The sequence below is a fragment of the Podarcis liolepis genome (genome assembly GCF_965112155.1).
Source record: "Podarcis liolepis genome assembly, chromosome: 7".
Lineage (NCBI taxonomy): Eukaryota > Metazoa > Chordata > Lepidosauria > Squamata > Lacertidae > Podarcis > Podarcis liolepis.
In genome coordinates this window covers 67,754,624-67,771,550 of record NC_139561.1, presented here as the reverse complement: position 1 = coordinate 67,771,550, position 16,927 = coordinate 67,754,624, and the positions used below count along the sequence as shown (strand labels likewise).

At 47.4% G+C, this 16,927-nt stretch overlaps 1 protein-coding gene across 1 annotated transcript in view; it reads left to right on the top strand.

The window, feature by feature from the left end:
• Positions 1-15,752, top strand: part of LOC310710888 (digestive cysteine proteinase 1-like) — a 29,647-nt gene extending 13,895 nt beyond the window's left edge. The window contains exons 4-11 of the mRNA XM_083512187.1: positions 1,876-2,048; positions 4,934-5,177; positions 7,469-7,664; positions 9,309-9,502; positions 10,328-10,419; positions 11,735-11,896; positions 12,620-12,809; positions 14,363-15,752. Of these exons, the coding sequence (XP_083368313.1) occupies positions 1,876-2,048; positions 4,934-5,177; positions 7,469-7,664; positions 9,309-9,502; positions 10,328-10,419; positions 11,735-11,896; positions 12,620-12,809; positions 14,363-14,550 (1,439 nt within the window). The 3' untranslated portion in view covers positions 14,551-15,752. The remainder of the gene's footprint in view (positions 1-1,875; positions 2,049-4,933; positions 5,178-7,468; positions 7,665-9,308; positions 9,503-10,327; positions 10,420-11,734; positions 11,897-12,619; positions 12,810-14,362) is intronic.
• Positions 15,753-16,927: the final 1,175 nt, after the last annotated feature.

The following is a 16,927-nucleotide window of genomic DNA, read 5'->3' as shown; positions in this document are numbered from 1 at the left end:
CCCCAGCAAGGAGTGCACTGGACCTGCTCATCCTCTTCACCAAGGCAACCTTCTCAGCTGCTACTGCCTGCTGGCTCATTGGCCCTCTGCCTGGCTAGCAAGCAACTGGTAGCAGTCATAAGGAGGAAGGGGAGCAGCAGCCTGATATTGTGGCAGGGATGAAGAAGTAGACTCAAGGAAGGAGGGAGGCCATGGGGGTGGGGGGCATCTTGTCCAAGGACCCTGCAAAACCTGGAGCTGATGCTTCGATGGAGGCCCCCCTTCTAGCTCTTTAACAACAGTTGCAATAAGCATAGGAAACTCCCTTACACCAAGTCAGACCACTGGTCCATTTGGCTCAGTGATGTCTACACCAGGGATGGGAAATTCCAGCCTGTAGGCCAGTCTTGCCCCGAAGACGTTTTCCCCAAACCACAACCCACCTGCCCATCACCATTGACACTGGTGTTGTATGCTGACGAGTGAGAGAACAGGGTTCAATCCTGAACTGGCCGCACAGTCCTGCTCCCAACAACAAACAGGGCCACACAGTGTAGGCAGCAGGATTTGATCACAGGATTTTAGCGTCAGAAGTGATACCAAAGGCCACCTAGCCCAGTCCCCCGCGATGCAAGAATCACAGCTGAAGAATCACTGGCAGCTAATGCACAGAGATTAAAGATCGGAGCAAGATCTGCATGAGATCCAGGATTTATAGTGGAGCGGGGAGATTCTCAAAAGGGTTTTTGCAAGTCTCCTCCCTGTTCCTTTTGAAGTCCCTCCCCACTTCCCTTCTAAGTCCCCCATCTTAGAGCAGGGTGGGGAGGCTCACAAAGTCTCCGTCCCTGATTTAAGGGATACCTTTTGAATTTAAGCAGCGGCCTCCAGTGTTGTGAAACTGGAAATGATTTTCCCACTCCCCTAGTGGCTGTGATTATGCTGAGGCTGCGAGCCTTAAATTAATTAAATAGTTGGAATGCTCACCTCAACATTTAGTTGTAAATGGGGGGCAGATTTAAAAGGTGTGGCTGCAACCAAAGAACAGTCTTTGCTTGCTTGCTTGCTGTTGAATTAAATTTACTTACTATTATGAAAGAGAGTCGTTCATTTGAGTGGTCATGTTTATTTAAAGTGTAAGCTCTCCTGCTTCCTTCGGGACCTCAGACCTCTTATTTGCTTCTTGGCATTCTGCAAATGCATTCACATTTGCTTTAATTTACATTTATGAATTTATTTACATTTGATTTGATTGAAAGCTAAGCTAAAAAAAAAAAATAGCATGCAGTCAGTGGGCAGCTGTAGCCTGTACAACTCGTACTGAATTCTGAGCACAGGATATTCCCGTGATCTTCCTCATTCAGATTGGCCCACGTCACATGCCTGCTCTTCCAAATATTTTGACTCATTCCTAAAACATTCCCGATCTCCTTACTGGCTCTTTCAAGAACCTTCAAGGAGATTTGCGACAATAAAAAGCAACGCAGGCTGTGTATACACCATACATTTAAAGCACCTCTCCCCTGCGCCCCCCAAAAAAGAATCCTGGGAGCTGTAGTTTGCTAAGGGTGCTGGTAATCATAGCTTTGTGAAGGGTAAACTGCAGTTCCCAGGATTCTTTCAGGGCAGTCTGTTTTAAAATGTGTATGTGTGTGGAGCAACAATAAAAGAGGGATTTCAAACCACAGTAAAAAGAGAGGGTTAAAATGCATGTGAGATCCTGGCACTGTTGGACACCCCCACCCCTTTAGTGCCTTCCAACCCCTCCCCTGCCCCTCTCTGTTTATTAGCACATGTCTACAGGGGCCATCTGCCTGCACAAGGATGAGCTCTTACTGCCTACTTGTATTTCCTCTCCTTTATGGCTGTTGCCGGTTTCTCCCCTTGCTTCTGCTGCAGGCCAAGTGGTGACCTTGCAGCTTGGGAGCACAAAGCCCTACGGCACCATGTTTAAGCTCACCCCGCAAACCACGGAGGACTTCGTGAATGCCGAGAAGTGCTTCCAGCTGAACGGCACCAAAGATGGACCTGTGAAACCACAAGGTGTCTTTCCCAGCTTTAAAGGCTTCAAGGTGAGTAAGCGGAACTCGGCAGTCAAATGTTTAGGGTTGAACTGAAGAGCGGGTGGCCTTATAATATATCCTCCCCTTGTGGTCTACCCTCTTGGTATTGTCTGCACTAAAGCACTGAGCCTCTTGGGCTTGCCAATCGGAAGGTTGGCGGTTCGAATCCGTGCAATGGTATGAGCTCCCGTTGCTCAGTCCCAGCTCCTGCCAACTACCAGTTCGAAAGCACACCAGTGCAAGTAGACAAATAGGTACTGCTGTGGTGGGAAGGTAAACGGCATTTCCATGCGCTCTGGCACTCATCACAGTGTCCCGTTGCACCAGAAGCGGTTTTGTCATGCTGGCCACGTGACCTGGAAAGCTGTCTTTGGACAAACACCGGCTCCCTTGGCCTGAAAGCGAGATGAGCACCACACCCCATAGTTGTCTTTGACTGGGCTCAACCATCCAGGGGTCCTTTACCTTTTACCTTTACCTTTGTCTGCACTGATTGGCAGTGGATCTCCAGGATTTCAACCTCAGAGATGCTGAGGATTGAACCTAGGTCCTTCGGCAGGCAAAGCAGTCTGAGCTAAGACCCTTCCCCACTTGGATCTGGAACACCTGCTATGGACTGAGTCTGTCACCTTTAGCCTTCTCGGCACTTAGCCTTAGTTGCCTGTCAATAAACGTGACATACCTTTCAGGCTGCTCATTGGTAATAACATTAATAATAATAATTTTATTTATATCCCACCCATCTGGCTGGGTTTCCGCAGCCACTCTGTGCGGCTTACAGCATATATAAAAACACAACAAGACATCAAACATAGCCTATACAGTCAACAAACAAACCAATAAATCAATAGAAACTAATAATAACAGTTTATAGTTATACCCAAATTAAAATAACCACCAGCCCCAACTAAACATTTAACCAGACAAAAACAAAACAGAGGAAGCAAAATTAGAACTGTTTAAAACATTGTAAAACTAGGGTTTCCATATTCCTTTTGGTGAAAGTTGTTGAGCTTTTTCGGAGTCTTTTAGCTGTTTTCAGGGTGAGTGTGAGCCTGGCCCCCTAGGCCAGGTGGACATGGGCCTTGCAGCAGAAAGCGCTCTTCTTTCCAGCACGCATTGGAAGGTGCAACATACGTGGAGATCATAGGGCTGGTTGCAAGCAGCTGAGACTTGCAGCTGGGGCAAGGGCATCGGCTGTGGGATTTGTAGTCCAAAATGTTAAGGAGGGTGCTAGACTAGGAGAGGCTGTGATAGAGCTCTGCCACAGAGCTATGGTCATTTCCTCAAAGTCTCTTCCAAGCCCAGTCTCCCACGGCGTAGGAATTAGGTGCATAGGAAGCTGCCTTTTTAGACCCAGGGTCAATCCGGATCAGTATTGCCTACACCAACTGGCCACGGCTCCCCAGGGTTCTAGGAAGGGGACCTTACCAGGCCTGCCTGGGATTCAAACCTAGTAGTTTCTGCTATGTGCTCTGCCTCTGAACTATGGAACTTCCCTGATGTACACAGGAAAGAATCTTATATCGGCATCAGACCCCTTGTCGTTTGGCCCATGCGAAAATGTGCCACTTGATTCCTCATTAAGTGGAGATGCCAGGGATTGAACCCGGGGCCTTCAGCATGCAAGGCAGGTGCTCTGCCACTGAGCTATAGCTCTTCCCCAGTTCACCAGCCTCTTGTAGCCTACCTGTCTACATCTGCTTCAGAGGCTGCTGTGCTTGCAGGGGGACCCGCCAGCTGCAGATGTCACTTGACATTTCAGCCCCTTCGCTTTCTGACAGGGCTCAAGAGAGCTGCTCCTGTCGAAAGAGGGTGGCAGGTCCTCAGGCAGCTTGGCTCAGTGATTCAGCCGCTTGCCATAAGCTGCTCTGGCATGTGCCAAGCTTCCAGGACGAATGCAAAATAGGCTTCGCCCAGATGCAGTTCCTTGATAATCGTGAAAAGTTGTTCCACGGTGGCTGTTAAAAGTGGCACACGTTGCAGGGAAGATGTGTTTGATGACAAGCTGTAACTTGACTTTTGCCAAGCTGCTGCCCTGAATAGTGCAGTCAGTGTGTGTGTCCGTGTGTGTGTGTGTCCGTGTGTGTGTGTGTGTGTGTGCATGTGTGACTTTGCTTTAGTTGGAAGACTTAACAAACAGGGAGGGAGATGGGGAGCTCTAGGCCAGGCATAGGCGAACTCGGCCCTCCATATGTTTTGGTTCCACAACTCCCATCATCCCTAGCCAACAGGACTAGTAGTCGGGGATGATGGGAGTTGTAGTCCCAAAACATCTGGAGGGCCGAGTTCACCTATGCCTGCTCTACACCAAGAGGAGTCCATGTGATGCCCTCCTGCTGTTGCCTGGCTACTGCTCCCATCTGGCCCCAAGCCACTCTGGGGGCCTTTTCTTACCCCTTTTTGGGGTAAAAATGCTTCAAGCAAGCAAGCATCATTCAATAGATGCAGCTTGCAAGTGAACTCAGTGGACGCTGGCAACCTGTCCAGCTTAATTGGTAGGCTATTTATTTGGAGGCTATGGGAGACTAGAGCAGGGGGAACCAAACTAGCTTTTGGGACTATACCTCCCATCATCCCAGGCCAGAGCTGGTGGGCCTGATGAGAATTGTAGCCCAACAATATATGGAGGGCACCATACTGGCCACCTTTGGAGGAGACATAAGAGAGCTAGATAGACTAGAATGATGACCTCGGGTTGCATCCAGCTATGTTCTGCTCTGAGTGGACATACTAAAAAGAATAATTCCCCATTAAAGTCAATGGGTTGTTTGCCGTGCGAGTCCCACTCAGAGTAGACCCATTGGAACTGATGGATAGGGCTAACTTAAGTTTATGAATTGGTAGGATTACAGCCCTTTTCATGCCTGCCCTTTCCATTGCCCCCCCCCCAGCCCATAAGGGAAGAATACTACAAAGGCAAATACTGCACCGTATGGCAGAACATCTCTTACGGGGGCAAGAAGAAGAATATCTACACCATGTGGGTCACCAACAGCAGCTGCGGTGTGTCGCCTGTGCACTACGAGATGAAGGGCTTCAACACTTTGCTGGGGTCCCACTACGACAAGTATGAAATAGATTACACCGACTTCTCCAACAGCTTCCCAGCTTCCGTCTTCAACCTGAAGCCGAACGGTGAGTATGAGATTATCCTTCCGCACCCTTCCTCCAAGTAGCTCAGGGTGATCTCGCTCACAGCGGCAAAACAACTTATCTGGGTTGATCTTGCTCAACAACTTTGTAAGGCAGGCCAGTCCACGTGTGGCCTCGAGCTGGTCCGCATCTTCACAATGGATCTTCTGCCTGAGTTTGACATGTTAGCCTCTGCACTGCAGGGGTGAGGAATCCCGGGGCTCTTGGCCTGTTGTTGGACTCCATCTCCCATCAGCCTCAGCCAGCATGGCCCAATTGTCAGGGAAGGTGGGAGTTGTAGTCAAATGGCACGTGGAGGGCTGCAGGTTCCTTGTTCATTTCTGCTTTGCAGCTTCTCTCTTATGTTTTCTGTGGCTTGGTTGGCATTCCACAAAGTGCACCCCTCACAAAGCTGCTGTTCCAAACACTCTTAGCAAACTATAGCTCCCGGGATTCTTTGGAGGAAGTCATGTGCTTTAAACATGTTCTAAATGTGTTCTTTAATTGTACGGTGCGGGTGTGATCTAACTGGTTGGAGCACTTTGTGGAATTCCAGCCAAGCCACAACAAACACAAGGGCAACAAAGTATGAAATAGCTGGCAAGATCTGGCAGAAAGTTGTGGTGTGTGTGTGTGTGTGTGTGTGTGTGTGTGTGTGTGTGTGTGTACCTAGTCCTTAAGACAAGATTTTCTGTCCCAAATACTCCCTAGCATGCACCCACTCTACTCTTTCCTGAAAAGCATAAACTACTGTGATTTCTTCACCTTGGTGTTGAGTTTATTTCTTTGCTGAACCTTCCTGGTCCAGTTGGAATATTCTGAGCTGGTTTTGCAGAACACATTAAAAACATAGTTTTAAACCCCCGTCCTGCCACTGCTCCTGCTAATGAGACAAGCCAGAATCTGGCCTGTTGCATCATTCAAATTTGGGGTGGTTCGTTTCTCTCCAGACAAACCACGAGTGGGAGCCAAGGTGTGTTTGTGGCTTACCACATGTGGTTTCTTTGGGGGTAAACAAACCATGCACCTGGTTTTGTATAACACAACAAGCCAGATTCTGGCTCAATCGGGTTGCTGTGCAGGAGGAGCGTCGTGGGAACTTTTACTGTGCAGCACTGCTCATTCACAGGAAGCCATAGTTCATCTTAAACTATGGTTGGCGCTGCAGGAGCCAATGTTGTGTGTTCGGGATGCTGTTGGACTACAACTTGCACTGACCGCTGGTCATGCTGGGGGGGGGGGACACTGATGGGACTGGGAATCCAGCGACAATTAGAAGTCACCACATTGGCTACCCTTGGTTTTAATGTGAGAGTGGGCCAGTGAAGGGTTTGGCCTGGGGGCATGGCCTGGGCAGAGTCCCAAGGAACAATCAGAAAGGCCCAGGGAGCTGCAATCAGTCCCTAGGCTTGATGTTCCTCAGCTGGACCTCTGTCTCCATGTGTCAGCTAAATCAGCCTCCCCATAGTCAGAACTTCTATCTGCCCATAGTCAGAACTTCTACCACTGAGCTCTGCCCCTTCCCTAAAGTCTCTCTCTTCATCTTCATTTGCTGCACATTGAGAGGATATTGTCCTAGTTGTGGCTGGTGCCCATTGGAGACTGGTAGGGCAGAAGACAGGGAGCCCAACAGTAGGTGGCGCCATAGCCGGTGGCAGGCAGAGGCAACTGTATAGTGAAGAAGCCAGGCACAGCTCTGTCGGGAGAGAATTCCACAGTTTAGGGGCCACCACAGAGAATACCCTCTTCTGGGCCATACACACTGAATTTTTGAGAGGGGTGGAACTACCAGAGCATCCTCTGCTGATCTTAACAACCAGGGGGGTCTGTATGGAAGGAGACAGTGTTTCAGATATTACATGCGTAGTAATACTCTTACTATTCATGGTGTACAGTGCTGCACTTCGATCTAGGGAATGGACACTGTTACAGGTGCCACATAATACCTGTTCCCCATTTATAAGAAAATCTTTTAGCCTGGCAATCACCTGCAGTTTGGAACTCCCGGCCTATTGACATCAGGCAGACGTCTTCACTGTACTCTTTTCGGCACCAGCTTAAAAAATTTTGTTTGGGCAAGCTTACCCAAACTTGTAGAATGATATGTTTTTAGTTTATTGCTTATTTTATTTTTTTTAATGTTCTAAATAGTTGTTTTTAACTCTTTATAATTTTATCATTGTATTCTCTTTGTGTATTCTGCTTTGAGGATTTTATTTATTTATTTACAATCAAGCAGTGTATACTTAATAGGAAATAAATAAATAAATCTGCCGGGTGCGTTTTCTCCCTAGAAACAAAACTATGCGATGAACTGCCCGGCGACTCCTCAGAGCACCACATCATGGCAAACCCCATGGCAGATTTTGTGGGGGGAGAAGAGGACCGAGCCCACCAAGTGTTCCACCAATACAGAAAACGGTTTGGAAAGACCTACGACGATGAACGGGAGATGGAACACAGGAAGCACACCTTCACCCACAACATGAGGTCATTGGTTGTATTTGATTTTTTTTTTCAAACTGTCCTTCAGCCAAAAAAAAGGGCTCTGGGAGCCACAATAAGATAGTCCCTGACCTCAGGTTTACAATCTAAAAGGCACGTCGGAAAAGGGAAAAGGGACTGGGAGGGGAGAGAGGAAAAGCAACCTTATTTTGATAATGACTACCTAGGACTGAAAGATTTGAAGAGGAGGAGCTAGATATTGGTGGCTTTTCAAGCAGAGCTAAAGGAGAAGCGCTGTAGTCCCATCTCACCTTTACTGATGAAGTATATTATAAAAAGGAGTACAGTGGTACCTTGGGTTAAGAACTTAATTTGTTCCGGAGGTCCGTTCTTAACCTGAAACTGTTCTTAACCTGAAGCACCACTTTAGCTAATGGGGCCTCCTGCTGCTGTGCAATTTCTGTTCTCATCCTGATGCAAAGTTCTTAACCCAAGGTAATATTTCTGGGTTAACGGAGTCTAGTTCATTGCTGTCAACACTGACTGGCAGCAGTGGTTGCTGAATTGCTAGTTGAAGATCAGTGGGTTAGAGAGCCAATAGGAACACTAGAAACTCCCTTGAGCTGAGTCAGACCATTGGTCTATCTAGCTGAGTATTGTCAGCACTGACTGGCAGCAGCTCACTGGGGTTTCAGGCAGAGGACATTTTCAGCCTTACCTGAAGACACCGGCAATTGGACCTGGGACCAACTGTACACAAAGCAGATTTTCTACCAATGAGCGACAGCCGTTCCTCAAGTGAAGTGTGTACTCTTGCATATGCATGGAGGCACACTTGGCTTTTTGATGATAATACTGAGGTGATTGTAGCTACACTTGTCTGGTGCTACCTTGTTGTTTTTAAATCTGTTCAATATAATAAAATTCATTTTAAATCCCAGTATCCCAGCCTGTGCTGAACCCTGCCATTTAACACAGGTTTTGGGGCTTAAGCTTTGCTGAAATCAAGACCCAGATCATTTGGAGCTCGCCCCTCTGCTTAGTTGCGCCCCTGAATTTTGACCTAGGCTTCAGCACTGTGCTCTGAAGCAGCTTTTGTTGAATACATTTATATACTTCCCTTCGGTGCCAGTTTATCAGGACGATTTACAACCGGGGACAAAGCACATGATTGTAACAGAAACGTACTGAAACTGTGTTGATGAAAACAGCAGAATAAAAAGCAGCATAAACCAAGTATCAAAACACCACACTAAAAAAAATCTCATCCGCTGTCAAAAGCCTGGAACATTGTAAAAGACTTGATATGTGCCCTGGACGTTGAAAACAATGCTATGCCACTTTAAAGAGTCATGAGCTTCCCCCACAGAATCCTTGGAAGGGTAATATGTTGCTGAGATTTATTAGGAGACCCCTGCTCCCCTTGTGGGGCTACAATTCCCAGAATTCCCTGGGAAGAAGGATTGACTGTTAAACCACTCTGAGAACTGTAGCTCTGTGAGGCGGATTTGGCCATACCAAATTTCTACTGTGGCTTATCCCTGTACTTCCAAGAACCGTGTGTTAGTGTTCAAGGAACCTTTAACCCCAAGAGGGTTAGGGGAGGACGACAACAAGCCTGAGCCGCCCCCTGCCCAGCCCAGCCCTTTCTCCTCCAGCTTTCCCATTGTTTCTGCCCCCCCCCCCCAGGTTTGTCCATTCCAAGAACCGGGCCAACCTCTCCTACAAGCTGGCGCTGAACCACTTGGCGGACCTTACCCAGGACGAGATAGCTGTGATGAGAGGCAAGCTCAAGACCACAGCGCCAAACAACGGGCTGCCTTTCCCTGAGGAGATGTACGTGGGCCTAATCCTGCCAGAGAGCTTGGACTGGCGGCTTTATGGTGAGTGGTGTTGGAAGGCAAGGAACAAATAAGAAGGGGATTATACTGAGTCGTGCCATTGGTCCATCAAGTTCAATACTGTCTACACTGACTGGCAACAGCTTTTTAGGATTTCAGGCTGGCCTCTCTCCCTGCCCTACCTGGAGATGCTGGGGACTGAACCTGGGACCATCTGCATGCAAGGTGGATGCTATATCTCTGAGCTATAGGCGCCAATTGTTATAAGCAATTGTGGTCCTAAGCCTTGGGAAATGCAGAGGAGAGCAATAGAATCTCCTGATGTTATTCATTTTTGCCTGAAAAGCAGCTGTGGAGACTCTGAAACTTGACTGGAGCAGTGGTACTTGGAGAAGAGGGCATTAGTCCCCTCCCAGCCAAATGCAGATATTCCAATATACAATTCCTCTGTTTGCCCTAAGGGCTCATCCACACTTTTTGCTTTCTCCCAGGAAAACCTGCTCTGTAATGCTGAATTGGAGCAAACCTCAATAGGGTTTTCTTTGGATTGATGTTTGCTCCAATTTAGCAATAAAGAGTGGGTTTTTCTGGGAGACAGTGCAAAGGCAGAACCATTCCAACTCATGCCTAGAATGAATGGACAAGTGGGAAACCACTTTGATCTGTACTTTCTGGGCATGGGGCAAGCAGAAGTTTCCCCAGCACTGCTGCTCCACTCAAATGAAAACAGAATTAACTTTCAAATGCCGCATCCTTGAAGTTACACACCTCTACACACATCCAAAAAGAGTGATGTTGCAGTAGCTTGATGGCGACGGAAATAGTTGTGCAGGTGGGTCTCAACTCTTTTCTGCTTGTCCCTTCCAGGTGCAGTGACTCCAGTTAAGGACCAGGCTGTGTGTGGCTCCTGCTGGAGTTTCTCCAGCACTGGAGCCCTCGAAGGGGCTCTCTTCCTCAAGGTAAGAGCTCACCTGTCTCTTACCAGGGAATTTCCTTTCAACTAATTTGGAGGGTATTGGGGAACTCAGCGGATGGAAGCTACACAGATCCAAGCTGTTCACATTCCTGAGAAAAGTATTTATTCTATTATTTTCCCCAGACACTCTGGGTGGCTAAAAACTTCCCGATACAGGGCTGCCTTCAGATGTCTCCTAAAAGTTGTGTAGTTCTTCATCTCCTTGACATCTGAAGGGAGGGCACGCCACAGGGAGAGCTACCCAGCAGGTGTGTCATTTCTGCTTACAAGGAGACATGATGGGGAGGTTGGTGCGGTGCACAGGTATGCTGATTGAAATAATGCAGTGATTCTGCTGGTGCACTTACACTGCGCTGAGCTCCCCACCACCTCCCTCCTGGTAAGCAGTGGCAACGTCTATTTTAATATTTCATTTAGTACATTTAATTTCCCACTTCTATTCAGTAGGGGGAGCACAGAGCAGGGATACAAAAAGGCATCATTTTCCATTCCACATTGTAGCTATTGCATGCAGCTCTGTTTCCATTCCACCGCAGTTCATCTTTCACCACAACTTCACCTCACTGTCCACTGTGGCAAAATTGCAGAGTTGACTATATAAATTACACTGTCATTTCATTCTTCCACTCTGTTTATTTCAGTGTTAAGGAAACACAATGCAAGGGTTTTTTTGGCGGCGGGGGGGGAGGAAGCTTAATTGATGCATAATCATTTGTGGACTGAAAGCACCAACAGTGAATGTCAATCATTTTTGCTGGATTGACTTTCATTCTGAACATGGGTCAAATTCCTTTGGAATTTCCCAACACCCCAGGTTAGTGGTTTTCAATCCAGATACAGGCCAGTGACGAAGCTGCACAGCTTCAGCAAAGAAATTTCCCTATTTTCCACATTATGAACGTAACTTTGCTTCAGCAGTAAAATATGCTTCTTTTCTAAAGGGAATATTCCATGTGTGCTATCCTGACATTTACGGTTTAGTACTGTGTGGCTAAGCAGGTACAGCAGTACCTCAGTTTTTAAACGTGTCCATTGACGAACATTTCAGAACTCAAACGCCGTTAACCCGGAAGTAAACGCTTCCGTTTTCAAACATGCCTCGGAAGTCGAACGGCTTCTGCTGATTGTATTCTCAATTTTCTCTATTAAATTTGCAGACTGCCCTTTGCGCCTCAGTTTTCGAACGTTTGGGAACTCGAACAGTCTTCCGAATAGGTTACGTTCGAAAACCCAAGGTACCACTGTAACAGTTTCCTCTCAACCAAGACTGACATTTTGCTTCTCTCCTGTTTCCCCAGACTGGGCAGCTCATCCCTCTGTCTCAGCAAATCCTCATTGACTGCTCCTGGGGCTTTGGAAACTATGCCTGTGACGGTGGCGAGGAGTTTCAGGCGTTCGAGTGGGTCATGAAGCATGGCGGCATTGCCAGCACAGAGTCCTATGGCCCATACAAAGGCCAGGTGAGAGAAGTCAAACCAGAATTAGTTTACTAATAAGCCATTTATTACACAACAGCTCCCAGGAATCTTTGGTGGAAGCTGTGACAGTTTCAAGTGGCATCATAGTGCTTTGAATGTAAATATCAAAGAATCTTGAGAAGGAAAGTCTGTCCAATCTCACAGGGTGAGATTATGCCCACTGACTCCATCCTTGGCTGCACGTTCATGTGAAAGAGGGGTGGGCATCAATGCTGATGCTGTGCATTGGAGAGCATGTGTCCGGCAGGCACACTGGCGTCTGAAGACTTTGCCAGGAGGTGGAAACTCCAGCACTCCACACAAATGTGTTTCTTGAGCACGATAGCATTTGTATGTGCAGCATCACTATGTACATCATATGTATGCCTGTCTTGACTGTGCATAGGGTGGCAGGCAATGAGGTAAGGTGGAGATATGTATGGGCATAGAAGGTTGTGGTTTGCACAGTGTACTGTGAACTGGTTGCCCATCAGCAGTGTGGACAAGGCCAGGTGACCCTGTCCTCAGCCCTCCAGCTAAACTGATCTAGCCCAGACTAGAGGGGCAGATCAGTGAAGACGCCAGACTGCACATGGAGGAAGAAATGTCTTCAGAGAGCTTTTAGGAACTCCTGGACAACAATGGTGGTTAATGAAATGATGAGTGAAATCTTGGGGTTTTCTTTTTGGGTTTCATCCCCACCTGGGTGATTCTTCTCTCTTTCAGAATGGCTACTGCCATAGCAACGACACTCAGCTTGTGGGCAAACTCAAAGGCTACGTCAATGTCACCTCCGGGAACCGTACTGCTCTGAAAGCTGCCATCTACAAGCATGGCCCCGTGTCTGTCAGCATCGACGCCTCCCACCGAAGCTTTTCCTTCTATTCCAACGGTGTCTACTACGAGCCCAAGTGTGGTGAGTCCCAGCCTATGAGATTGTGGCAGAAAACTAAATTAGGGCAGGGAATCTCTTCTAGCCTGCGTGCCACATTTTCTCTTGCTTGTGGGTAATCTTCCAGGGGCCATTGGCTAGGGGTGAACAAAGCCAGAGGCAAAACAGGGTAGAGCAGTGGGTGTGAATCCTACCCTTATGCAGTAGGCTATATTCCCACCTGAACTACATCTCTCCATCCTGGCAAACGAGTCCTTGTCAAAGTTACACCCTCAAGGGGGAAGTGGAGCAGAGCTGGTGAGGAGTGTGGCTTGGTATGGGGTAGGCCATGGACTAGGGGGAGCCCCCAAGCCAAATAGAGAGGCCTAGAGGGCTGCATTTGTGTCCTGGGCTCAAGGATCCCCACCACCTGCTGTAAATAAAGTTGCACTTCCTGCGATGCATCTCAAGAGCACTTGGCATAACCTGCACATCATCCCACATGGCTATTTGCGATACGGTAAACTCCTCCATGCTTTGTTATGGTGAAATTGGAAGCTAATGCCTCCCCAGGTTATGGTCTGAAGGCATGTGAGGCTACTGAAACAAATGTCCCAGGTGTAGGTCTGGTCAGTGCTTGGATATGAGTGATCACCTGGGTACCACATGTAAGACATCTTGGAAGAAATGCAAGGCAGTAAATAAATACATAGGTGCTGATTTCCACTGCAACGTCCTCTGTGCTATCTGCACAGACACCAGCCCTATGCAAATTGGAGCGAGGCCGTGGGTATCTGGATGGTCACTTTGAGAACAGGATTCTAGACTAAATAGGCCTTGGCAGGGATCTCCTGCCCTCTTGATTGCTGTGGCAAGCTGGAGCACCACCCACATAGATTTAAGAGTTTCGGGTGCCTACCTACTCACTAAGAGATCTACTTGTGGGAAAGTTCTGCACCCTGCTGCTTTCAAAGGGGAGTTGAGGTCCAGCAATGCACATCAGCTGCAGCCAACAGGGCCAGTGGTTAAGGGTGACTGACATTGTAGTCTAGCAGTGTTGGCAAGTCAATAGCCTCTTTACCCTCTCAGGTAGAGGATGGTGTCACATTGCAGCCTGGCTGATGATAATCATCGCTTACAGAAAGTGTGCGCAATGGTTGTTACTGCAAATCATCAGCTGGCTATAATTACGCCTTTTGGCAAGCACTGCCAAGACCTTTGCATATCTTATTCATCATCCCGACCCAACCTAGGAGGCAGGTCATTATCACCACCCCATTTTGCATATGGTATTTGGGGTGGATTGAGAGACAGGGAGAGAGGAAGAATGCAAATGGGTCACTCAAGGTAACCCAGTAAGTAGCTTTCTCTCTTCCTGGTCCCACTCTTAGGGTCTGGATCCTTGTGGGTAATCCTGAGTTCTGATATGGTGAGAGGAAAATGATCTCCCTTTTCTGCAGGAGGCCATTGCACATGAGGAACTGAACTCTCAATCTTCAGCAGTACATTTGGGTGGCAGCCATGCTCCTGTGCTCTTTTCCATTATCCCACTTGTTACAAAGCTTGACTCTTTTATTTTATTTTTAATCCATTTTTAGCAAACAAACGAGGCCAGCTGGATCATGCGGTCCTAGCTGTAGGTTACGGTGTCCTCCAAGGCGAACTCTACTGGCTTGTGAAGAACTCCTGGTCCACCTACTGGGGAAATGATGGCTACATCCTCATGTCTATGAAAGACAACAACTGTGGAGTTGCCACTGATGCCACGTTCCCGATCATGGCATAACCCGACCTTGCCTTGGGAAGCTCCTTCAGGGAATCCCAGAACTGATACTGTCCAAATATATATTTTGCCCTCAATCAGGACCACCACCCCCATACGCCCAAAACTCCTAGACATCCCTAACATATTTGTTTTTGTGTGCTGAAATCTTTAGCCACAGGGCTGAAAGAGTTTTGGGGGTGTTGTTATTGTTGTTGTTGTTTTAAAAAAGCCTAATCTCAACTATACTGGAAGCTATTTCATCAAGGCTTTCCCCCACCCTGAGAAGCAGGGTCTAAATACTACCTGGATAAATGAAACCACAAAGTCCAGTCGTCTTATAGGGATCGCCCTGTTGGAACAAAAATAACTTCTGCACCTTCTTCCAATATTTTTGAGAGTCCTAATCTTCCTTGTGCTTGCTTCTTGAACAGGCCCTTCATCACCCAGTCTCTTCTTATCCTTCATCCCTCCAATTCCTTAAACCCACCACAGTCATACCTTGGAAGTCGAATGGAATCCGTTCCGGAAGTCTGTTCAACTTCCAAAACATTCGGAAACCAAAGCGCAGCTTCTGATTGGCTGCATAAAGTTCCTGCAGCCAATCGGAAGCCCCGTTGGACATTTGGGTTCTGAAAATAGTCACTTCTGTGTTTGTGGTGTTCGGGAGCCAAAATGTTTGACTTGCAAGGCGTTCGGGATTCAAGGTACGACTGTAATAAGAATTATAGAAGCCGTTTTCTTGGGTGTTTGCTGTCCCCTCACCATGAACCCCTGTTTCCAAAGCTTTTACAAAAACCACTGTACAAACCGCAGCACAGTGTATTACGGTGCCAGGCCTGGAAATTTGCAAGTGGGTGGGGAATTCCTTAAGCCATGCACAAGCCAAGGAGCTATGTCCTTGTGGGCCCTTAGGTCAGGGAGGTGGAACCTGTGCCCTTCCAGATGTTGCTAGACTACAACTCCCATCATTCCTGAAAACCTGCCATGCTTGCTGGAGCTGATGGGAGTTGTAGTCCCAACACCACCTGGAGCCCAGCAGCTCTGCATCCCCACATCCTGGAGTGCAGGATTCTTTTTACATGAAAGGTGATGTACAGCAGTTGTAGAAGGATGGGTAATCAACTATGGCTTTGTCAAAGCTCCATTCTCAGGTGTTCCCTCCTCTTCTGCATCAGCTGCTATGGCTCTTCTCAAGTGAGCCAATTAAAAATATGTACATACCATGTGTCCTTGTCTGTCTTATTACTTCTCACAATGCACTTGGCACAGGGTTGAAGCAACATCAGGAAGACCAAGCCTGTGAATAAAGGGGGGGAGGTTGGAGTTTCGCTTCCTGAAACTGGAGCTTACATCTCCTCTAGCTTGAGGAGTTGTGGGAGATCCTTATTCCCTCGGGTTTATAGTCTGAAATACGTGACACCCAAAGAAAAAGGGATAGGGAGGGAGTGAGAAAAACAGCAAGTGCAGGTGCCAGGTCTTAAGGTTACAGTTCTTCTAATGGCAGTTGATCTCTCAGGAGAAACAATGGAAAAACTCCTGTTCTGCTCTGCTCTGCAGCCTGACAGCATGAAAAGCCAGGGACCAAAACACCAAAACACTGCGCTGTACAATCAAAGCAGTTTCATACCAATTTAAACAGTGGTTTAATAGTTCGTCTTCCTAGGGAATTCTGGGAATTGTAGCTCTGTGAGGGTCCTACTGGACCGCCTCTCCTGGTATGTCCCACAGAAGAACTTACGGTCTGCAAATAAAAACATCGTGAAGATCCCAGGCCACAGAGAGGTTAGGCTGGCCTCAACCAGAGCCAGGGCTTTCTTGGCCGTGGCTCCGGTCTGGTGGAACGCTCTGTCACAAGAGACTAGGGCCCTGCGGGACCTGACATCTTTCCGCAGGGCCTGTAAGATAGAGCTGTTCCACCAGGCCTTTGGTCAGGGTGCAGCCTGACCCCCTCCTCTGGCAATCTGCACAGAATTTTGCTTAATGGTTGCCATCAATTTGATTTTAATTAATTTTTATAATGAAAGGTTTTTAGAATGTTGGATTATTTTGATTGTTGTTAGCCGCCCTGAGCCCAGCTTCGGCTGGGGAGGGCGGGGTATAAATAAAATTTTTTATTTTTATTATTATTATTATTATTATTATTATTATTATTATTATTATTGCCTCCTAATAGCACCCTTCACAAGCTACAGTTCCCAGGATGCTTTGGGGAAAAGTTATGACGGATAGTGCTTTAAACATGAGGAAAAGGGAACTCAGGTGTATGTATATACTTGCCTGCTCAGACAAAAAAAAATGCCATGATGGCACATTGCCCCTAGGCCTCATGCACACAATTATGTTATAGAGCATGGTTATTAAAAGGGATTCTGTGCTGGTGGAGTTTATTAAGCGTTAA